Here is a 23,648-nt window from a genome sequence, read left to right as displayed (position 1 = left end):
AAAATCACATTGGGGAAGAAAACGATTAGAGCCTCCCCTGGGATAGTGCTCGGGGCGGGCTAGAGACCACTGGGATCTAATCTGGATATGGATAGAGCCTTCTTTAATGTTTTTAATGAAGTAAATACTAATGGAAACTGCGTGATCATGGGAGACTTTAACTTCCCAGATATAGACTGGAGGACGAGCGCTAGTAATAATAACAGGGCTCAGATTTTCCTAGATGCGATAGCTGATGGATTCCTTCATCAAGTAGTTGCTGAACCGACTAGAGGGGATGCCACTTTAGATCTGGTTTTGGTGAGCAGTGAGGACCTCATAGAAGAAATGGTTGTAGGGGACAACCTTGGTTCAAGTGATCATGAGCTAATTCAGTTCAAACTGAACAAAAATAAATCTACAACTAGGGTTTTTGATTTCAAAAGGGCTGACTTTCAAAAATTAAGGAAATTAGTTAGGGAAGTGGACTGAAGAATTTATGGATCTAAAGGCAGAGGAGGCCTGGGATTACTTTAAATCAAAGCTGCAGAAGCTATCAGAAGCCTGTATCCCAAGAAAGGGGAAAAAATTCCTAGGCAGGAGTTGTAGACCAAGCTGGATGAGCAAGCATCTCAGAGAGGTGATTAAGGAAAAGCAGAAAGCATGCAGGGAGTGGAAGATGGGAGGGATCAGCAAGGAAAGCTACCTTATTGAGGTCAGAACATGAGTAGGGATAAAGTGAGACAGGCTAAAAGTCAAGTAGAGTTGGACCTTGCAGAGGGAATTAAAACCAATAGTAAAAGGTTCTATAGCCATATAAAGAAGAAGAAAACCAAGAAAGAAGGAGTGGGACTGCTAAACATTGAGGATGGAGTGGAGGTCAAGGATAATCTAGGCATGGCCCAATAAACAAATCCTTTGCCTCAGTCTTTAATAAGGCTAGTGAGGAGCTTAGGGATAATGGTAGCATGACAAATGAGAATGAGGATATGGAGGTAAATATTACCATATCTGAGGTAGAAGCGAAACTCAAACAGCTTAATGGGACTAAATTGGGGGGCGCAGATAATCTTCATCCAAGAATATTAAAGGAATTGGCACATAAAATTGCAAGCCCATTAGCAAGAATTTTTAATGAATCTGTAAACTCAGGGGTTGTACCATATGATTGGAGAATTGCTAACATCGTTCCTATTTTTAAGAAAGGGAAAAAATGTGATCTGGGTAACTGCAGGCCTGTCAGTTGGACCTCTATAGTATGCAAGGTCTTGGAAAAAATTTTGAAGGAGAAAGTAGTTAAGGACATTGAGGTCAGTGGTAATTGGGACTAAATACAACATGGTTTTACAAAAGATAGATCGTGCCAAACCAACCTGATCTCCTTCTTTGAGAAAGTAACAGATTTTTTAGATAAAGAAAACGCAGTGGATTTAATTTACCTAGATTTCAGTAAGGCGTTTGATACGGTGCCACATGGAGAATTATTAGTTAAATTGGAAAAGAAGAGGATCAATATAAACATTGAAAGGTGGATAAGGAATTGGTTAAAAGGGAGACTACAGCGGGTTATACTGAAAGGTGAACTGTCAGACTGGAGGGAGGTTACCAGTGGAGTTCCTCAGGGATTGGTTTTGCGACCAATCTTATTTAATCTTCGGCACAAAAAGTGGGAGTGTGCTAATAAAATTTGCGGATGATGCAAAGCTGGGAGGTATTGCCAATTTAGAGAAGGACCGGGATATCCTACAGGAGGATCTGGATGACCTTGTAAACTGGAGTAATAGTAATAGGATGAAATTTAATAGTGAGAAGTGTAAGGTCATGCATTTAGGGATTAATAACAAGAATTTTAGTTATAAGCTGGGGACGCATCAATTAGAAGTAACGGAGGAGGAGAAGGACCTCAGAGTATTGGTTGACCACAGGATGACTATGAGCCGCCAATGTGATATGGCCATGAAAAAGCTAATGCGGTCTTGGGATGCATCAGGAGAGGTATTTCCAGTAGGGATAAGGAGGTTTTAGTACCGTTATACAAGGCACTGGTGAGACCTCACCTGGAACACTGTGTGCAGTTCTGGTCTCCCATGTTTAAGAAGGATGAATTCAAACTGGAACAGGTACAGAGAAGGGCTACTAGGATGTTCCGAGGAATGGAAAACTTGTCTTATGAAAGGAGACTCAAGGAACTTGCTTGTTTAGCCTAACCAAAAGAAGGTTGAGGGGAGATATGATTGCTCTCTATAAATATATGAGAGGGATAAATACTGGAGAGGGAGAGGAATTATTTAAGCTCAGTACCAATGTGGACACAAGAACAAATGGATATAAATTGGCCATCGGGAAGTTTAGACTTGAAATTAGACAAAGGTTTCTAACCATTAGAGGAGTGAAGTGCTGGAATAACCTTTCAAGGGAAGCAATGGGGGCAAAAGATCTATCTGGCTTCAAGATTAAACTTGATAAGTTTATGGAGGAGATGACATTATGGGATAACATGATTTTGGCAAGTAATTGATCTTTAACTATTCATGGTAAAAAGGCCCAATGGCCTGTGATGGGATGTTAGATGGGGTGGGATCTGAGTTACCCAGGAAAGAATTCTCTGTAGTATCTGGCTGGTGAATTTTGCTCACATGCTCAGGGTTCAGCTGATCGCCATATTTGGGGTCGGGAAGGAATTTTCCTCCAGGGCAGATTGGAAGAGGCCCTGGAGGTTTTTCACCTTCCTCTGTAGCATGGGGCACGGGTCACTTGCTGGAGGATTGTCTGCACCTTGAAGTCTTTAAACCATGATTTGAGGACTACAATAACTCAGACATAGGTGAGAGGTTTATTGCAGGAGTGGGTGGGTGAGAATCTGTGGCCTGCATTGGGTAGGAGATCAGATTAGATGATCATAATGGTCCCTTCTGACCTTAATATCTATGAGTTTATGAGACCTCCCTGCCTCTCCTGTAACTTCTCCCAGCTCTGCAGCAGCAGCCAAGAGACCTCTCCTGGGACGAATCTTCAGCTGACCTCACTTGGGAAAGTCCACATCCGGGCTCAGCTTGGCAAGAGATTTCCCCTGGTCAGTGTCTCCCCTTTGACATTTCCCCTCCGGCCCTGGGCTGTGGCACAAGGCAGCCTGTGGGGAACTCTCCATGGGGCAGCACCCACAGCCAGGTGTTCTGAGCCGACAGCTGCTCATCTACAGCATGGGTAAAACTACCCCAGGGGGCTGGCTGTTTGGGTGGAGCCCTCCCATCTGTCTGTCCTGGGTCTTTTCAATCGCAGCTCATCACTGCCACCCACTCAGCACTCTCCCAGCTCTTGGTTAAGGAGGAAAGGAATGTCATGTCAGTGAGGCTCTGAATTAACTCCTTCAGCGCCTCCCTGTGGCTGCTGCATCAGGGACGGGAGTGAAATTGCAAATGAACATGGATTCTCCTGATCTGGTCTTGCTTTAAACCAACCTTGTCAAATCCTACCTGCCTGGTGCACCTTTCCTTCTTCAACAGGAGAGCAATGCATCATTCACTGCTGCATTAGCAAAGGGCATGGTTCTACCCAGTGTGACGTTGCACTCCACATGCTTTATGAAAATAGGCTTATGAATGTGAATATGGTGTAACTGGAATATGCTTCGTGCAAAAGATTATAACAAAGTTTATAATCTACTGAGTGTGGTCATCCCATTCGTTTGCAGGTACAAGTTCTAGGTCTGGCATAAGGGGAATAAGACATAAACTTGTATCACTGATGTAAACATATTAAGTGGAAGCCATTAAGACTGCTTCAGAATCAGTGACCTGCGAATGGCTCCGTATACTTGCAAACCTTCTTGTGTACATGTGGGCCAGCTCACTTCATTGGATGCTGTAGCTCACAAAAGCTTATGCTCAAATAAATTGGTTAGTCTCTAAGGTGCCACAAGTACTCCTTTTCTTATTTGGGGTTTGGATCCCATTGGGAGCTGGGTGTCTGGGTGTTGGAGAAGGTAACCTGCTGAGCTGTTTTCACTTAAAACCTGCAGTTTGGGGGGCATGGTCCAGACCCTGGGTCTGCGTTGCAGCAGGCTAGCATGTCTGACTCAACAAGGCAAGCTTCTGGAGTCCCAAGCTGGCAGGGAAAATGGGCTCACAGGTAATTTCAGCACATCAGGTGACAGTCCCAAGGGGGTCTCTGTGACCGAATCTGTCGCACCCGACCTGCTGTGTTTCAACAGCAATTTTGCAGACTGTTTTAAGTGCACAGTGTGACTCCCGCCGGAGCCAGATGGACATGGCCAGGTATTCTCCTTTGCAGGTTTTATTTGTTAATGGGAAATGAACCGTTCATGCCATTCGGGATTCTGGGAGGTTTGGGATCCAGAAATTTCAGCCAAGTGGAGCTTTCTGATAGGAGATTGTTTCAAATAATAACCCCAAGGCCTTCAGCAGCCCCTTGTGGCTGAGTCTCTCAGAGCACTTTAATCAAATCAGCTGCCCCCATGAGATCGGTGTGCGCGCGCCTATTTCACAGAAGGGGAAACCAAGGCACAGAGGACAAAAGTGACTTGCTCAAGATCTCTGTGATAGAGCTGGTAATGAAATGGGACCCAGAGGTGGTCATGCTGCCAATCTCACCTCCCAGCCAGCCATCTTCCATGCTGAGGGCTACCAAACTCATCTCACACAGGACACTGATGGGCAGTCATCACATGGGGGCAATTTTCAGTCACTGCCAGCCTGGGCCAGATCTGCACACATGACCTAGTCATGGAAGGGTTCCTCTGCTATTGCTGGTCCCTCAGGCCAGAACGGGAACCTTCACCTGAAAACAGCAGCCTTAGAACCGCTGGACACACAGCCAAAAAGGCCACGCCCCACTGAGGGAGAAATTCCCCAGCCTGGAGTAGCCAGGGGTTGGTGGAGGGCAGGATCCAGATGTCTGGGCAGAGTGGGACAGCAGGAGACTAGAAGAGTGGGGGAGAGGGGTCTGCAGGCCAGGATGGAGGGGCACTGGTAGAGGTGAAAGTCGGGGACTGCCCAGCACCTGCCTGAGCAATTCCACTTCTGGTCAGTGGGCCAAACGCCGAGGGCAGCTACCCAGGGTGCATCCAGGGGAACTCCATTGTATCCAGGCAGGAACTCCCATCCCAGTTCCGTACACGGTGGGTGGCGGGGGAGTCTTCGGGCACTGATGCAGCGAAGCGCTGAAGTGGGCGCTGCTCCTTACGTGCACGAGTAGCTCGGCAGCCTGTGACGGGACTGCACAAGCACTTGCCTGGGTTCGGGCTGAGCATGCACATTAGTGCAGTATTCACCTCTCTCACCTACAAGGATGGCTGGGACTCTGGCTGGCACCCAGTCCAGTGGGGGCTGAGTGCCCCCAGACCAAGCCCCTCCAGGAATTTTCCTGTAGTCCTCCAAGACAACAGTCAATGTATTAGCGCAGAATGTTAATTAGGGGGAGTGCCATGCCCTAGGTCCCTTCACTGATGGAGGTCATACGGCCAGCGTGTCCAAGCAGGACCAGGATTCATCCTCCAGTTGGTCTCTGAACTAGTGCCAGCAGCTTGGGCGCCAGATCTGCCAGGGGTTGGGGGCAGCAGCACGAGGAGGAAATTAGTTGTAAACAGGCCGTTCATTGGAAGCGACGGGGATGAGGGAAATGCGTGGGAAGGACGGCGCTTCTGCACACTAGCAGGGAACTCTGAGAACGGTCTGGCAAAGAGTCAGGGTTAAGCAGGGTGCCCCAGACTCCAGCCAGTCTATTGCCTTTGCTTCAGGTCATTGCCTTTCACCTAAGTAACTAGCAGCAGGCAAACAAAGGGGCAAATGGGACAGCGGTGGGAATTACACACCCTAGTACTGAGACAACATCTCTCTGGTCAAAGAGACCTCACGGTGCTTGGCAGTCTCAGGCTGCACCGAGGCACTGCTCATCACCTCTGCATCAGCAACGGCGGAGGGGAAAATGGGGACTCGCTTCACTTAGGGAGCTGGCAGAAGCCAGGGAGGGATGAGATCTGGTTCTATCCCCACCTATCCCTTTGGGCCAGCTAAAGCCACAGCCCCACCCACTACCTGTTTCCCCTGCTGTGAAGGGGGTAGTAATATGGACCGTGCCTTGGCAAGTGCCTTTAGACCCTCAGATGGGCCATGCTGAGGGGAGTTATTACTGCTCTGTAGCGGAGTCTAGGGGGCTGCATATCAGCACTAGAATGCCGAGCAAGGCTAACGCAGACTCCTACCAAATGTGCTGAGATCTTTAATGCAGAGCTTTGGTTCCACAGCTGATCTGAAAGCTGCCCCTGAAGAAGAATACCACTGCCTCTCACCGTGCTGGGACATCACTTCCAGCACCAAGGAAGAAAAATGCTCCCACGTACCACTTGCGGCAGCAGCTGGGAGGCGTTGCCGGCGCCCATCGGCGAAGAAGCCTGGTTGCGTCAGAGCCTGCATCGGCACCGACGATGATCCAGTGACAGACGCCAGTAAGGTACCCGTGCTAGACCAGGCAGTTGCTTCCGCCACCACTGATCACATGGAACCGTTGACTTGCCTGGAAGGTGTTGTGGGGTGGGCAGCATGGCAGCGCTTTGAGTTGGCTCCTTTGCCTCAGAGGAGACCCACACGGGTGGTGGGCGTTCTCCATAAGGCCCCCTTCCTCTCAGGTTCCCTCAGTGTCGGAGGGCAGGCCAGCTGCTGCGCACCACCCATGCCCCACGGACACTCAGCATGAGTCTCCTTCCCACTGCCCTCAGCTGCTGCGGTTTCCTGGCTCTCCCAAGGCCCAGCAGAGCCAGGGAGCAGCGTGACAGGGCCCTGGCTGCTAGGCAGGTGAGGCTTGCTGGCAAAGGGAGGCCCAGAGAGGGGGTTGTGGTGTCTACAGAGGATGTATGGAATAGGACCCATCCAACTCGTCACTACTCAGGGCTTCAGAGTGAGCAGGGCAGGCCACTGAATCCATCAGCACCTCCAGCCGTGGCTTTCTAGTGCAGGCCTTACAGCTCCCATCCACACCTTGTCCTCGGCAAGCTGGGTGAGCGCCAGGCCTCTGTCAGAGTTCACCTGGCGGGGGCAGCAGGGTGCCCGCGGCTCTGACGCTCACTGCCCTCAGCAGCCCACACCTGGGACATTCAGGGCCTGGCGGGAGGCCTGTGGGCTGGGTTTAGCATTTGATGGCAGTTTGTGACTGGTGGGGCTATGCTGTGTTGAGCTCTCTGCTGGCAGGGAGTGAGGCATGAGAGAGAGCCATTAATTAATAGCTTTTGACTGGCAGTCTAGACAGTGCCAAGGAGCCAAGGTTTATCCCCCAGCTCTGCCTCTGACCTATCCAGTCCTCGCCCCAAAAGCCGTTTGCAGCTCTGTAGGGGCGGAAGGGAGGAACCCACCGTTCAAATGTTGAAACAAACAACAGTTGAACCAATCAGAGCGATGCCTCTCTGCAAAATGAGACACTGGGAATTTCCACCGGATGGAAAGAGACACAGAGTTCCAACTGGCAACACAGTGCCTTAACAGAGGCTTCTGCATGCTTAAAGAAACCTCAGTGATTGCAAAAGGATGCATGTGCAAGGTGGGGGGGACGCAGGAGGAAGCCACATTCGTGATGGGTCCGTGTCACTGTTCTGTTTGAGCCTGAATGGGGCAAAGGCAAACCCCAGTGGAGGTTTGGGAGTTCCCGCAGCTCTGAAGGCTGGGCCTTTGATGCACACCTGCTGCATTCCCTAGGCACAGCTCTTGGGAAAGGGGGTTTCTCCCTCTGCCCCAGCATCCCATCACCCACTGCAAAGCAGGGGCTGATTTCCTCATGGCAGGGAATTCCCAGAGAATTTATGAAACACCTGCTGTGATTGATCAAAGCCACATTTGTCAGTGAGATCCCTGCCGGTGAATGGTGCTGGATTGGACAGCCCTGGGGACTGGACCCTCTCCCCGTAGGACTGCTGCAGCACGCAGCGCCAGCTTCTGTCACATGGCACTGGAGGGCCTTCGCGTGAGACGGGAAGCCAGTAATGCACCTGTCTGCTAGAATGCATGAGCCGTGGGGAACATGAAGCCCTGGTCTCTGTTACCCAGGTGTGGCCACTTGGAACCGGGTGATCTGGCATGTGACACAAGCCCCGAGCAACCCTCAGCTGCAAACTGGCTTCATGCATGGTTTTAAACCCAGGCACATTCTCTACGGTTGCCATTTCCACAGCAGCGCCCACCCCTGCCGGGTTTGCTTCGCTGCAGTCCCCCCCATTATGGATCACGCATCCTCCCCTGCCACCCAAGATTATCCTACCGAGGCAGTTAACAGGCATTAACATTGCTCTGTCCTGACAACCGCCACATAACGCTGTTATCCCAGCTCTGTGAGCCAGCTCAGACAGGGACTGGCCCTTGCGTTGGTCTGTAGAGCGAGGACTGGAAGCCACTTAAGTCATTTTCACTTATGACCCAAGGCAGAGCACAAACCCAGAGCTCCAGTGCTTTCACCCACTTAACAGAATGGGGGGACCCAAGACCCGCAACTCCATTTCCAGCTTGGGTGCCCCACCAGATGGACGAGTCAGAGCTCAAGCAGCTGAGAGATGGGGAGTTGCCACTGCCTTGGCAGGACATGCAGAGTTTTCAGGTCAAAGATGCCTCCCTCCCCTTTTCTACAGAGGGTGCAACTCATGGGGCAAATGCCAGCAGAAAGGGCCACATTTACGCTGTGACATCACCCCTTTCCTGCAGGGTGATGCCGGGGTAACTGGAAGAAGAGAACCAAATGCAAGAGAAAGCATCAAGTGCTGTGATGCATTAGACACAGGGGTCATGGGAAGGTGTCAGCGGAATCAGGTGTGCAAATAAGACAGAGAAAATTCCTTCCCTTGTCCTTGCAGCAACAGCCAGACGATAAAGGGAGAGTCACCAGCCAGAGGTGCTGGGTCTGAGTTGGTTCTATCAATTCCTTGTGGAGATGGGGTGTGGAATGGTGCATTCTGCTTGCAGGCCAGACAGCCTCCTAGTTACCCTAATTGTGGCTAACAGCAGTGATAAACGGGGGCATCTGAGACCCTGTTCCACAGAAGAGAATGACGGTGTGGTAAAACAGATGCTGGATTCAACAGCTCATGAGGACCAAAGGGCTTTGATCCAGCTCCCAAAGTGCACCCTCCTTTGTACCTGCACTGCAAACACATTCCTCCTTACCTGGCTGATTTCCCATCGGCCACACAGTTCTTTACCCCAGTGCATTGCTAACATGCTGTTGCTGCCAGGCAACCTTGGGGCACTGGAGATCTTTCATGCACGTCACAGGAGGGTCCAGCCTGGGTGACCTACAACACTAGATTAGATGAAGCAACAGAAGAAACTGACTGGGAAGGGTCTGGTTTTGGACTGTGGGCAGGTATGGACTTAAGGACCTAGCAGCAACAGAAGACAGTTCAGCTATCTGCTTTGGCACAGTAGGGAGTTTGTACCACTGTTCTGCAGTGAAGTACAGAAACCCTCCGGGGAGGTCAAACCCTTCCCTAGGGTAAGAGAACCCCAGTCTATTCACCTCCTTCCCCCATCACTGTGCTGTCCCAGAGCCTTCCAGCAATAGCAACGCTGTTGTGATTTGTTCTCTTGGGGAGATGGAATAAACAAACTGCTTAGCCAATGTGCTTTCTGCAAGGTGGAAGGAGAGCACCTCACACATCCTGTTCCCCTCCCCACTGGGAACAGAGGCCAGTCCCAGAGGCAAAGGAACGCAGCAGCGAAGGGATCTGCTGGGAATCACTAAGGTGGAAGTGGGTGTGGAGGTAGTTTTCTGTCTCTCCTCAGTGCTTCACCACATGGCAGCTCTCCCAGGGGAGTCCAGATGGAGCGGGAACACTCTGGCTCCCAGTCCATCGCTCATGTTTCTGTTGTGGTGGATTGGATATGGATGTTTGTTTGGGGGGGGGGGGCATTTGGGGGTGTCAGTGTGAAGAAGGGGGTTTGTCTCAGTGTCTGGGCTATGCGTTTGTTGAAAAGGCTGGTTGGATGCTACCTCAATCCCCTGCCTGGGCTGAATTTCAGCAGTGCTGCACATTTAGTTTGGGGGATCCTTCAGTGCAAGATGTAATTTCTACCTGCCACGGGGTGCTCCTGGCCCTGGAGTCACCGCCCGCTCGGAGGAGGAGAGGCAATGAGAGGAGTGCAGACCAATGCTCCTGGGAGGAGAGTCCTAAGGCTGGAGGAGGGGTGAGGAAACAGACAGCTTGCAGCACCACAGCCAGAGGTCTGGCTGCTCTCCACATCCAATGCAATATTGTGACCTAGGGGAGTGTTTCGGTAAAATGGGCAAGAACTTGATTTGTAAAACCTGGGCAGCATCTCACTCCACACCCGGCAGCCAGCTCCAGAGCAAGGCAGCTTACAAAACAAAGCACGAAAAGGAGCCTGGGAGGGAGCCTACACATGGTGTTTAGCTCTACGGACAAATCTGCACAGCCAAACAGCGAGCAAACGGGAGGCAGCCAGTCTCATTTCTGCAGTCCGTTCTCTCACCTTTCCCCTACTAATTTCTGCTATTTTCACAGGCTTTTGGCTGACATCCGCCCCAACTCCTTGTTGGTAGCTCCCACGCCCCCTTCACCAGCAGGCTGGGGATCGCGGCACCGTAGGAGAGAAGCATAGGCTGGTGGCCAACTGCCTGAGCCTGCAGATGCAAGTGGCCCCCTGTTGCCCCCTATATCAGGGCCAAAGGAGAAGCAGGGAGGGTGGCTGGGTGGCTTTCCAGCGTAGGGAAGGTGGATCTAGAACATGCAGCATTCCCATTGCTCAATAACCCTCTCCCCTGCCCTGGGTGTGGCCCCCTGCTGAGAGACACTGTTTGGGAGTAAAGGCGGTCAGCACTCAAACCAATTTAAAAACCAGGGTTTTATTCTTCCTGTGCTGCCCCCAATCACAGCTCGGAGACAGGACACTGCTCGTGCAAAAGCTGTTACAAAACACATGTAGTCCCAGCTCAACCTCTGCCCACGCCCCACCAGAGTCAACATTGTACAAAACTATATTTACAGGGAAACCAGTTAAAAACGAAGGACTCCAAGCCGGCCCCAGCCTTTCCAATGGGGGGTTCAGGCCATGTGTGGCACTGCTCCCTTTTCAGAGCTTCACGTGCTGGGACTTCCATACACCGGCCATGGGGCTCACGGAACCCCAACCCCAGCACGTGGTGCGGGTGTGTGTGTGGGCAGGGCTATTTCAATTACCCTCGCAGCATCTCAGAGTCACACCCCAGCTGTTTACAGCCCACCAAAGGGCTGGGCAGCTCCAGACCCCCATCTGAGCGCCCCTGACCCAGATGCCATCAGTGGGGAGAGGGCTCTGCCAAGCACTGCCCTGCCCAGCTCGCTTCATGAGGCCATTCGGGGTCTAGCCCCAAAGGGCCTCAGAAAATGGGTCCAGGCTCTGGTCCTAGACAAAGAGACGGGGCAGCTGACAGCCATGTGCCTGTGACCCCAGGGATGGAGGGCAGGCCTGGAGAGCTTTCCTGCTCTTCTCGCAGGCAGTTATGATCACTAGATGGGTTTACAGGGACCCAGGGCCTCCAGCAAGCACCTTGCCATGTTGGAAAGCCCGACTCCTGGTACTGAGTTTATGGGAAATGCTCATGACTTTGGATTTTAAATTTACAAACCCAGCCCCAGGGGCCAGAGCAAGACAAGCAAACTGAAGTTAAAAAGGGAAAAAAAGCACACATTATTCCTTCCAATCCGGCTGGGAGCAGCGTCCTTGGCATGTCCCAGGAGGGGCTGTGCTGCTCAGAAGGCATAGCGCGTGCGGATATCCTCCAGCTTCTTGGACACCTCGGGGGGGGTCCTGTCCAGCTCTTCCGAGACGTTCTTCTGTTTGTTGGGTTCCATGGAGTTGAACTGTTCACAAAGGTCCCCGTCAATCACGTTCTAGAGACAGGACACGGGAACACGTTAGAAACTGGGTAGCAAACGGGCTCAGCCCCAACACCGCTTAGTCTGAATGGACAAAAGGGCAGCACGGCAAACAGCTCTTTGCCAGGAGTTTCTTAATCTCGCTTTCGAAACAGGACCAGGCTCAGTGACCTCATCTGCTGGAGAACAGCAGCTGGAATCAAACTAATTAACAAGAGCCCCAATAAACCCAGACCACTTGAGGGAAGGACAAGGCTGATCTCGCTTCAGCCGGCAAGTCCTGTCTGGCACAGGGTCTCTAGATGGCGTGTGCTGGAGGGGGTTGAAGGAGAAGATTGTGAGTGAGGGATCGGTGAAGGGAAAAGTCTCCAATCAGGTTTCAAAGGTCTCTGAGGTCTTGGGACTAGCCCCAAGGCCATCAATAATAGGTCTGACTCATCTCTGAGCAATTCCTGAGTAGCTGGGACACCCATCTGGTTCTATACCCTCTTAACAGCTCCAGGGACACTACAAGAGCTGCAGTGATAAACATCCTGCAAGCTGTAAAAAGGCTTCTTGGAAGTCCTGGGTATGTGGCACAGTGACGGCTTACAGCTAACACGATGGCCAGAACACCAAGGCAAAGCCATGCAGGCGCCCAAGGGTGGTGCACAGAGCAGGAGCGGGGGAGGGTGCAACAGGCAGGTGCCTGTGCAGGGTGTAGATCCAACATTCCACACCATGGCCTAGTTTTAAATCTTCCTGATTGTTAATCGGAGGCTCTGGGAGGGGCCACAGTGTCACCTAGTGGAGATAGCATTGGGCTGGGCCTCAGGAGACCTGGGTTCTGTTCACAACTCCCCCACTGGCCGGCTGGGTGACCTTTGGCAAATCACTGCACCACTCCGTGCCTCAGTTTCCCCAGTTGTAATGATACTGATCTCCTCTGTAAAGTGCTTTGAGACCTATGGATGAAAAGCACTAGACAAAAGCCAGGTATTACAGGACAGTCCCATTTATCTGAAACCCTGTTATCCAAACCTCCACATTACCCAAATCCCTTCTTTGTCCCACAGCATGAGATACATGCCCTCTGCAGAATGGATCATGCTGAGGGACCAGGGGTTTGGTTCGGCTAACAGAGCAGAGACCCACAGCCAGAACTACGAGAAGGACGAACCCCTGGCTATGGGGGATGCCTCCCTGCTGCTGAATGGCTCCTGCGGCCACGCAAGGAGCCCTCTGCAGCCCCGCTGTCATGGAAGTGAGTGAGTGGGGCCATGACAGCAGGCTCACTGTGCTGCTGCAGGGCTGGGGACACGTGATCCCTGCAGGCACAAGGTGCAGGGAAGGCTGCAGTCCTGGCTGGGGTGGGGTCTCTGCTCTGCCAGGACCGGAGCCTCCCCATCCACACCTTGAGCCTGCAGGGATGGGGTGTCCCCAGCCCTACGACAGTGCAGGGAGCCCTCTGCAGCCCCAGTCTTGGAGGGAGTGAATGAGGCAGAGCGAGACCCCTGGACTGGACTACGAGGAGGAGCCCCCGGCTATGTGGGAGGCCACCCCACTGGTGAATGATGCCTGCCCTCTTGATTATCTGAACTCTCCATTACTTGAATAAAATCCACGTCCCCACTACTACTCAGATAATTGGGAATATTCTGTATTAGGCCATTCAACAGTGGCTCTGCTAACATCAGCTTCTCTTGTAGTTTATGCTGTCCAAGGTCCCTGGAGGGAGTTGTGGGCCTGTTACTCCATGACACGCTCACACGATATATTGGAACAGTGAACATGTCCAGTGGCAGACCTGCCAACTGGCCAACCTTGGTTACCGCTGTCCTGGTGGACCTAGACCCCAGACCTACCTTAACTGGGAAGTAGTAGGAGCGGAAGCTCAAGTGGTCCCGTCCACAGAGAGGGGGGTGCTCCGACCTCAGGTGCATTTCCACGTGCTGGAAGAAGTCATGATCCTGAAGGGACACAAGTAGTTGAGAGGTAGAACAATTTGCTCCTCCCACCCATGTGGGACTGGAGTAACATCAGGATATGGTAGCACTCCACTAGCAGCCTGTGCCCTGCACAGCTCAGTTAATTCCTGGCCACAAAGGGGCGCCCCACCACTTCCAGGCACCGATTTTCTTTTTCACTGGGACAGGAACATCCAAAACCAGCCCACCCAGGCCATTCTGCCAGGAACACAAGGTGCTCCCCAAACCTGCATAAATCCAAACAGGTGGCAGCTGCTCTCACATGTAGGATGGAAGCGTGGCCAAAGCAGTACAGCTCCCAGCATGCAATGCGCCAGCAGCCTGTGCATGGATCAAGATGGAGCACCAAGTGCTGGAGCTAGTTGCTACAAGCTGCACGTTCCTATTAAAATATAGGGCTTCAGGTTGTCCCAAGGCATATAACTCAGTGGGCCACGCTTTGGCTAACCCTTTGACATGTGCACCAGACAGCAAAGCACCTGCAATGCATTCCTAAGGAAGCAGTCACGGGGAAGAGACCAGTTAGTGGGCTCTGTCTCTTCCCACCCTCCTTCCATATGCCCTGATCTCACTGGCTCCCTTTGGCAGGAGCTTTGTTGCACACTTGACGTTCACATACTGCAGTCACCTATAGTCTACGACCAACACACACAAGCCAACGGAGGATGCGGACACAGGAGCTGGGTGTGGTTGGGCAGTCACTCCGTGCTTCTGCAGCAGGATGGCTCTTACCTCATGGGATGTGAAGGGGACCAGGATACCAATGCCCCCCGACAAGGTGGTGTACACGAGAGACTCAGACCCTCCAGGAATCAGCGTGGTCTTTTGTAACGACAGCACTGTCTCTCCCACGTGGTAATTCATAATCACCTCAGCCTGCAAACAAGTCACGGGTCAGTATTTTCCTCTGGAGTTCATCCACGACCGACATACGCATAAAAGGGGCTGGCAGGTAGAGCCCTGTGTGGATACACAAATGTGTATCTGCATCTGATCCGCAAAAATGATCTGCGGATATCTGTGGATTTGCAGGGCTCTACACCAGGGGCCAGACAGACTCTGAGGCACCCCCATCCCCACTCCCGAACAGCCCCCCACCCAGGTATGTGGAGGGACCAGGGCTCCCCACAGCTGCCAGCATGGCTCTCCCCAACCCAGCTCTGGGGAGGGGGGCAGCTTGGAGCCACAGCTTGGCCACCGTAAGAGCTGGGTGGCAGCTGTGGGAAGCAGCGGCAGACCCTCCACCTGCCCTGGATGTGGGGCCCGAGCAGCCCCGGCCCCTGTCTCTACCCCCAAGGCCCTCTGCCCAGGGCAGGTGGAGGATCCGCACCGCAGTTCGTCACAGCTGCCTGACCGCTCTTACTGTCAGAACTCTGTACAGATCCAAAATTTGTATCTGCATCAATGGGCCACAGATATAAAGCGGATACCCGTGGATTTGCACAGCTCTACCAGCAGGATCAGGAGGGGAACGGAACAAGCTCTTCCACTGGAGAGCATGCGACAAAATCCAGGGCTTTATCCAAATGGCTTAGAGCTCTTCACACACATATGGATGTGGCTGATAAGAGGGCAGGGGAGTGAAAGAGAAATGTAACCTGGGGGCCCTTGGCCTGCTCCCAGAGAAAGTCACTTCTTGGCAGGCGTTCGCCAGCGCTCTCAGAACTGTAAGGTGTTTGGCTGTGGCCATTCTGGTTACAGACCCTTACCCGGCAGGATTCATCTCCCCTCAGGATGGATCCCCAAAGATGCACTCGCATTCACTCTGCAAAGCTCCACAGAGGAGCTAATTGCCTGCCCCCCCACTCTCCTAGGAAGGGTTACCTTCTGCGACGCTCCATTGAGAAGCCCTCTGTCCCACAAAGCCTTGTTGCCTGTCGGATCTTCGTCTACCTCATCGTTTGTGTTGGGAGGCAGCCTCACCTGTATTGACAAAGCAGGACAGAGTCAGCGTGCTGGTCTGTTGCCAGCACCGTACGAACAAGAGAAGGATGCAGGCTAGTTAACCCTTGCTGCAGGGTGTTCACACTTCTCTGCCAGCACAGGAGCACTTAGTTTGCATTACATCAAGTGCCCTGCTCTGACAGGAATGTAACACAGACCCTCGCTGGTATGCGTGCGGGGCACTAGGAACGCTGGGTGCTCGAATGTTTGGGGAAACGCTCAGGCCACTGGAATGACCCTTCTCTTGTCATTCACAACAGTGGGTACGGCTACACTAGAAACGCTGCTGCAGCTGCACCCCTGCGGCACAGGCACTTACTACAGCAACAGAAGAGGGTTTTCCATCACTGCAGTGAATCCACCTCTGCGAGAGGCAGTAGCCAGGGTGACAGACGAACTCTTCCGCTGACCTGGCGGTGTCTGCACTGGGGCTTAGGTTGGCTTCATGAAGTCGCACAGGGCAAGACATTTTTCACAGCCCTGAGTGACATAGTTAAGCCAATCTAACTTCCTAGAGGAGACCAGCCCAGTGTTAACTGGCTGCACAGGAACAGCAAGATAGAAAGGTGACTAATAATTCAGCTCCTTCACCAAAGGGGCCATCCTGGAGGTTTATCCTCACCCCAAACTAAATGCATCTCTTGGCACCAGTGTGATTAAAGACTAAAGAACAGCGTGCACCATTTTATACTGTCAAGTACACAAAGTGGCCAGTGTCAGGATACAAAGAGAAGCATGTATGCATCAATGCAGAGAGTAATAAGACGGGACACAGCACCCACAACATATGGGGAAATAAGGTAAAACTCCCGGTAACTGAGAGCTAAGTCACCAGGGCAGAACCTGGTCACATGGGATGGGTCTCTGGCTGCCTTGGCACTGGCATTCACCGACTGTGTCCACAGAGGCAAAGCTAAGTTGTGCCAGACCAGCCTGATGGAGGCTGGGGTGTAACGACAGACAAGGACTGGTTTGTGCCTCAGCCAAACGCTAGCTGAGTAACATTAGACACATCTAGAACTCAGGCTTCGAAGCCTGCACCTTGTGCACTTCAGAAACTGATTGGACCACCACCAGGAGACACAGTCCACGTGCCACTGAAATGCAGCCCCCAGGGGGGAAAGAAGAGGTCAGGAAGCAGCATGGAATTCTGTAACCAACCCAAAATGCACAGGGAATTTCTGGAGGCAGAGCTAAACACCAGAGCTGGGATTTGGCCAATACAGAGGGCAAACACCCTTGCTCTTGACAAAAGCATCAAGGAATGCTCAGTGGCTACCAGTGGTCAAGAGCGCATCTGCGCTGAAAGGTTTTATTTTTAAATAAGTTCACTGAACTTTTGAGGATGGTAGTTTCTGATGTGCCAATGCTTTAACTTGTTTGCTTTGAATCACTGACGAATAACTGTCCCACGGGGCACTTGTAACAAACCAACGCTAGCTATAGGGCGTTGGCGCTAACTAAACACACATTTTCTCATTTCTGTAGACATACGTAGCTGTTCCCAGTGAATACTTGCAGTCTCTGGGGTGTCCTGACAGTTCAGACACACGTACTCACCACACAGATATTGCCAAACTTGTCTGCTCCGGCCACAGTGTCATAGTCAAGGAGGGTGGCGGTGGTAACCCACCGAGGGTAGGTGTCATCGGCAAAGATGATCAGCTGGTTCTCATTCCTCTTGTAGCGCACCCAAATGAAGCTCTCCTGGACATCTGACACTATCACTCTGTGCCCGATGGTTTGGATACCGGAGATGTAGTTGGCAATGTGCTTTTAGAAAGGGAATTACAACAGTAAGTAGTCCTGATAAAGGACTCAAATGGGCTTCATTCCAACGCAGAAAATCCACCTGACTCAATTCATTTTAAATGACTTTTCTTCCTTGCTCCATTGACTCATCCCCAATTTTACACCATGGCTCCAGAACACGGGCGGGAGAAGTGGTGTTAGTGCAGACCTGAACTACAGTGGCCACTGTGCCCAGTTTTTGACCCCATAAATAAGCCTGTCCAGAGCAGCAGCAGTCTGATCAGGGGTGTGTGTAGGAGCACAGATGCCACCTCTAACATCTACAGATCTTTGGCTATGCCCCCTGACCTCCAGGCCAGGCAATGCCACTTCACAGCTCCGGTCACAATGCATCTGAGAAGAAAACTTTGCAAGTTGTGATGGGAGCCAAAACCTAGGCAAAATCTATCCTCTCCATGTTCCCTTTTTACCCTGTGGGTTTTCTGGTGTGTGTTTATGTGCAGTGGACAATCAGAGGTTGGCCTAAGACCTGTAACTTGCAGGGGAAGGAAATGGGAAGAGAAGCAGCCAGCTAAAGCACTAGAAAAAGCGCTTTGTAGTTGAACTGCTTTCGTGCTGTCTAATGTATCAGCCATGGAGAGCAAAACACACCCATTCCCCCCCCATATGCCTAGAGCTTAAAACAATGCAGTATCCTTGGCAGTCCTAATGGAACCTAACGAGCCTCTCTAGGTATGTCTATACTCCACACTAAGGCTGCGCTCTGACTCAGGTTTGAGCCTAACTCTTTCTAACGTCCACACACAAGTCAGTCTGACTCGGGTCAGCAAGCACTCAGGAGCCAGGTCCTAAGATGCTGCTATGGGGGTGGCTCAGAACCCACGTCCCACTGAGACTTGGGTCCAAGGCCTGTCATTTTGCAGTGTGGATGCAACTCAAGCTGCAGGCCTGAGTCAGAAGGTCTGCATAGTGCAGTACGGACACATCAGCATGGCTGTGAGACCCAGGTCCAGCAATTGTAAACCCGGGGTTTACAACGCAGTGTGGATGCTCAATCGCAGACCCAGATCCCACAGACCCTGGCTTAGTGTGCAGTGTAGACACAGCCTTTGACTTCTGTCCTGGCACACAGCTCCTTCTGTGGCTGTAAAAGAGCGAAGAGTTTAACAGCTGCCCACTTTAGCTCTCCAGTGCGTCCAGATCCAATGGCACACCAGAGCCCCATAGCTCCGCTGTTTCTGCCTACACTCTGCTGGGCTGTTGGCAGAATCTACTGTCCCCTAGTGTAAGGGGTGAAAGTGTCTCCCATTTAGTCAAATGGGAAATGCTACCAGACCCTCAATTTGTATTTAGAGGAGAGAAGACCCACATATGATACAGCAGTACTGGAGGGACTATGCATTTCATTAGAACAAGTGCGTGAGAAACCCATTAATAGTTCTGTCTAGAAGGGAAGCGTGGTGGGGTTTTAAGGTATTGCACACCTGACTGGCGATCAAATGACAAACATGGCATGGGGGAGAAGCAGTTGCTGCTGTGGTTGATTTTTACTTGGTATTTCTTAGGTTATTCTGTTTTGGGGTGTATGTACAGGGCACCCAGAACTTTGGATGGGGCCCTCTGGTGTGGAGTTTATTTAGGACAAAAACAAACACACACACTAAACATAGCACACCTAAAACCCTCCTTTGAAAATGTATCCCCGAGTGTTATTCTTTACTCAGACCCCTCACCCCAAGAAATGGCACCCATCAAGAACCAAAGCCAATACCTTGTTCTCACACTTCCGAAGCAGCTTCTTCTTGCCCAGGTCATAGACACGTAAGAGTTTTCCAACTCCAATTAAGACTCGGCCTTGGAATGGGGCAATGGCTGCAGGTACTTCCTCCACAGGGGTCTACACAGGGAGGTGAGAGGAACACACATTAGAAAGCCCAGTGAGACAGACAAAACCCCCTGAAAACAAATGACTGTACTTGCGCCTTTACTGCAAAATAAAGCAGAGCTGGAGAATGGACTTTATCCAGTGGTTCTGTTGAAGCTTTAAAGCCTTGATACTGGCAATGGCAAGGTTAATCAGAGTCCTTGATGTGTCCTGCAGAACTCCTAACCCCTGTGCCAGCAGTACACTATATGCTGGAACACCATGTTTTATTGGTGCTTATGCAATCCTGGATAGGATACTCCCAAGCCACTGAATATCAGACAGAGCACTTAAATGAGAGAGTTGGAGTTGAGTGTGGAGATCATTCTACGAGCAATTGAGCAGAATATGCAGCAAGGCAGAAAAGGCACTGTCACCCCAATCAGTGGCTTTACTGTTTCCCCAATATGAACAAGATTTTACTTTTTGCTAAATCCAATTCAGATTGCAATCAGCAATCCTTCAGGCTCAGAAGTCTCGATCCGATTCAGCGCTTGCAGTGAGAGTTCTGGACCAGCCAGTGGAGAAGATGTTAAATCTGAGAGATCTCAAGATGTCCTTGGCAGCTCTAATGCAGGCAAATTTTCCTAAGGATAATGCCATATTCTTGTTAATCCAAAAGTATCCGTCAGCGATCATAATGGAAAAAATTAATTCCACTGGCGTTTTTGGTGCTGACAGTCATCAGCATATTTTTCCAGGTTTGGTCACGCTGGCTAACAAAAGCCAGTCCATCCAACTAGCTCTGTAAGCTACATGGTGGACATTAAAAGGCATCCTAGCAGCCCTTGGCCAGGACAGACCCCTTGATGAACTTGGAAATGTGGGAAGAAAGAAGAAAGTCACCACATTCTTTAGCACTTCCTCATCCCCTGCCCATTTCTCAACCATGCTGGGAATGCATAGGGAGAACAGAGGTTTCTTTGAACTTGGTGTTGCTGAAACCCTGGAGGTCCATCAGTAACACAGATCACTTATGAGCAGTCAAGTCACTTATGCATTTAACCGAAAGAAGGTGCACAGGCCCATACTACCTAAAGCTGGGTATCAGGGAACCTTCATCACTAAGGCAAGTGACCTGAGAGCAGGTCAGCTTTGTAAAGAAACAGCCACTATGAAAGCTCCTCAAGCATGGGAATACTGCATTTTAAAGGGGTAGCATTCCCCCCCAACCCCCGGGGCCTCAGTAACTGTTCTCTGGGAGCAGGAATAGGGTCCCTACCTGTCAATCCAGCGCATGGCGATGCAGGCCTGGCCCTGACTTGGCCTCAGGTGACCAGGGTCCATTTCCAGCTCTATCACGGACATCCCTGGGCATGTCAATGTCTCTGGACCTCAGCTCCCCACCCGTGCCAGGGATAACCCTTCCCTACCGCCTACAGGGGCGCAAGAATAAACGTGCTCACAGTTGTGAGGGGCTGATACTATGGGGTTGGGGCCAAACAAGCAGCTAGACAGACAGTAACTCTGGGTGCAGAATTTTCCTGCCAGTTCCTCCTGGAAAGTAGACAGGCTTCTCCCTGCTTCAAAGTTTCCCCGAGCAGGAGAAAAATTATGGTTAGCGTACAGTCTCCCCAAATATCTAGTCACTTTGCTAGAGCCCAACTAGTGCCAGTTAGGTGCCCTGGAAAATGAGTAGTGAGATTTGCAGCTACTGCCAGTTGTGCAAAGTTCCTGCATTTGCACTATCACCTGCCTGGCAAAGCTCAGGGCTTGCCCATTTGTCAATACTGGCAGCAGCCACATGAGGGAATGTGGGGCTGACAGTCTATCTGGTATATGCTTTGGAACAAGATATCTCAGGGGGACTCAAACTGTAGTTTAGTGTGGTCAGTTTTCCAAACCCATCTGAAGATTGTCTGGGCCTCTCATGCACTCAATGAGCTTCAATGTGGATTTTCCTGGCTCCCTTCCTCCTCTCTTGGTCTGTACCTCCCACAACGTTAGCACAAGAGAGGTCAGCCCACTCCATGCAGGGCACACTCACCTTGTGTAGGAACTCCAGCTTCTCGCCATTATTTACCAGCTTGTATGTGTAGATAAACCCACCAGCAACCGACCGGGGGTTCAGAATCAGGTCCTTGGCCACTCCCACCAGCACATGCCAGTCGTCACTGGCGTTGGCGAATCGGCACACTGCCACACTGGAGACAACACAGACAGGTGCCCAGAGGTTAGTGTGAGCAAAGTATAGAAACCAAAGCCAGAGCTGCCTCGGGATAGGATCTGCATGTCACACGTGGATGGTAAATCTGGGTGAGAGCTTTGGAAGCCTGACTTCACATTGCTGATTTCAGTCATCTATCCCCCCCACTCAGCTTTACCCCCAAAAACACACTAAGTATTCATATTTAGACAGCAATATAGGTATGGAATATTCACTGTGCCCAGGCAGGAAGTGGGAATCTGGGCTGCTGCTTTTTCTTTTGAGAGGACATTTACATTTTGGACATTTATCAGCAACTTCTTCTCCCTCCTTTCATCTTTCTCCTCCCCCGATGGATGCTTAGCCCATCAGCACAAGAGTCAGGCGTCTCGAGGACTGATTACACAAAGCAAAAAGGATTGACTGCGTGTCTGTTGGCTTGACTCATCTTCCTTGCTGCAGTTCCACCTGACTTCTCTCTTATACACAGTACCTGCCCTTTTAAATGCACCCACAACATTGCCTGGCAGTTTAATCTCTGCAGAGGGGATGCTATGGAAGAGAGGGGGACAGGAGGGAGGGGAACACAAGGACAACTGCTCCTACTTTTTATTTCTTCTCCATCATCTGCACCCCATGGGGCCTTTTTAGAATACGATCCTTCAACGTCTTCTGTAAAGGTCCAGTGAATGCGTTGGCATTAAGAGTTAGTGCCTATGCTCACCTTGCACGACTGGGCTGGGCGAAGGAAAGATAAGAGCTTCGGAGTACAGGGAGGTGTCTACTGGGGTTTAGTACCCAGCCTCCCAGCAATGTGGCCTTTCAACTCAAACGATGGCTGGGCCAAATAAGCAGCAATGTATTAAGCACATGACAGCCAGAGACTATGTCTGGCACTGCTCCTTACCTGAAGGCGGCTTCGTTCTGCTCTAGTTGGACCAGATCTAAAGTATTGCCCTGGATGGGGTTCATCACTCGGACAACAGAGGCCCACTGGCCATTGCCTGCCTTGGGGGCACCAAAGATGGACTCGGGAAGGTTCTCATTCAGAAAGGCGGCTGCCATCTCTGCGGCCAGTTCCCTCTCATCCTCACCTGCAGCCTCCACCATTTCCTGCAGCACACATTACAGCGGGAAGAGAAAGAACTCAGCACAAGAGGGGATTCGTTTCAAGACAGGCTGATACCCAAGTTGCTTGGCGTGGTGAAGATTTAGAAGATAAGCTTCAATGGAGAGAGATCCCCAAGGCAAAGTGCTACTAATATGAAAGCCAAGTGAACGTTAAAGCCTCTGTTTTACAAAGCCAGAGAGCCAAGAGCTCAACGCCTACAAGAAACCTACAAGACCATGATTCCGCTTGCCTTACTACAATACAGCCTGTTGTTATGGAGCTCAAAAGTACGGCACTGTTGATTCCTCACTGCCCATGAGGCCATTGCTTTGGGGACACGGCCTCCAGAACACCAGCTGATGCCACTGAGAAATCTTTAATGAAAACAATCTATTCAACTCCAAGTAACCTCAGCAATAATAATAAAAAATTCTAGAGAACGTGTGATACACAAGCAGGATCATTGCTCAGCAGAATAATCTCAAAGTCTGTCAAGGCATCAGGGTACTGCATGCTGTGAAAGGCAGCATTTGGACTGCGATTTATCTGCTGAAATTATGATTATGCAGAAGCGCCATAACTGAACTAGAAAACCAACCACTAACCATTTGGCAACGTGGAGTCCGAGGCCACTATTAAGAAATCAACAGCAGCAAACAGTAAAGAACAATTTGTCCTTATACAGGCTCCTTCAGAGGAGCTCAAGTGGATTTTCAAACATTCAGTATCACAGGGCCACCTGCTGAGCATTAAGTATACACCGTTTTACACAGACTGAGGAAGAGGTTAAGTGATTAGCCCAAGCCCAAACTGTACGTGGAACACAATGCTGGACTCTGAGCAACCTCTCCTGCCATCCCCACGGGCCTGCACTGCACTCCATCCGCCCGCCCTTCGTGCTCACACCCAGCAAAAGAATTCCAGTCCCTGAGGTTAACATAGGTGGGGATCCTCAG

The 23,648-nt window shown here is 51.1% G+C and overlaps 1 protein-coding gene across 3 annotated transcripts in view; it reads right to left on the bottom strand.

Moving 5' to 3' along the window:
• Positions 1-10,820: 10,820 nt before the first annotated feature.
• SF3B3 (splicing factor 3b subunit 3) overlaps positions 10,821-23,648 on the bottom strand; it is a 50,986-nt gene continuing 38,158 nt past the window's right edge. For all 3 annotated transcript variants that reach the window (XM_073307205.1, XM_073307206.1, XM_073307207.1), the window contains exons 19-26: positions 22,489-22,694; positions 21,423-21,579; positions 19,283-19,408; positions 17,320-17,532; positions 15,640-15,738; positions 14,548-14,691; positions 13,693-13,797; positions 10,821-11,863 (exon numbers count right to left, since the gene is read on the bottom strand). In XM_073307205.1, the coding sequence (XP_073163306.1) occupies positions 11,723-11,863; positions 13,693-13,797; positions 14,548-14,691; positions 15,640-15,738; positions 17,320-17,532; positions 19,283-19,408; positions 21,423-21,579; positions 22,489-22,694 (1,191 nt within the window). In that variant the 3' untranslated portion in view covers positions 10,821-11,722. The remainder of the gene's footprint in view (positions 11,864-13,692; positions 13,798-14,547; positions 14,692-15,639; positions 15,739-17,319; positions 17,533-19,282; positions 19,409-21,422; positions 21,580-22,488; positions 22,695-23,648) is intronic.

Source organism: Lepidochelys kempii, chromosome 12 (genome assembly GCF_965140265.1).
Source record: "Lepidochelys kempii isolate rLepKem1 chromosome 12, rLepKem1.hap2, whole genome shotgun sequence".
In the NCBI taxonomy this organism is placed as follows: domain Eukaryota; kingdom Metazoa; phylum Chordata; order Testudines; family Cheloniidae; genus Lepidochelys; species Lepidochelys kempii.
Note: the sequence above shows the minus strand (reverse complement) of the source record. Positions and strands in the feature narration are given on the sequence as shown.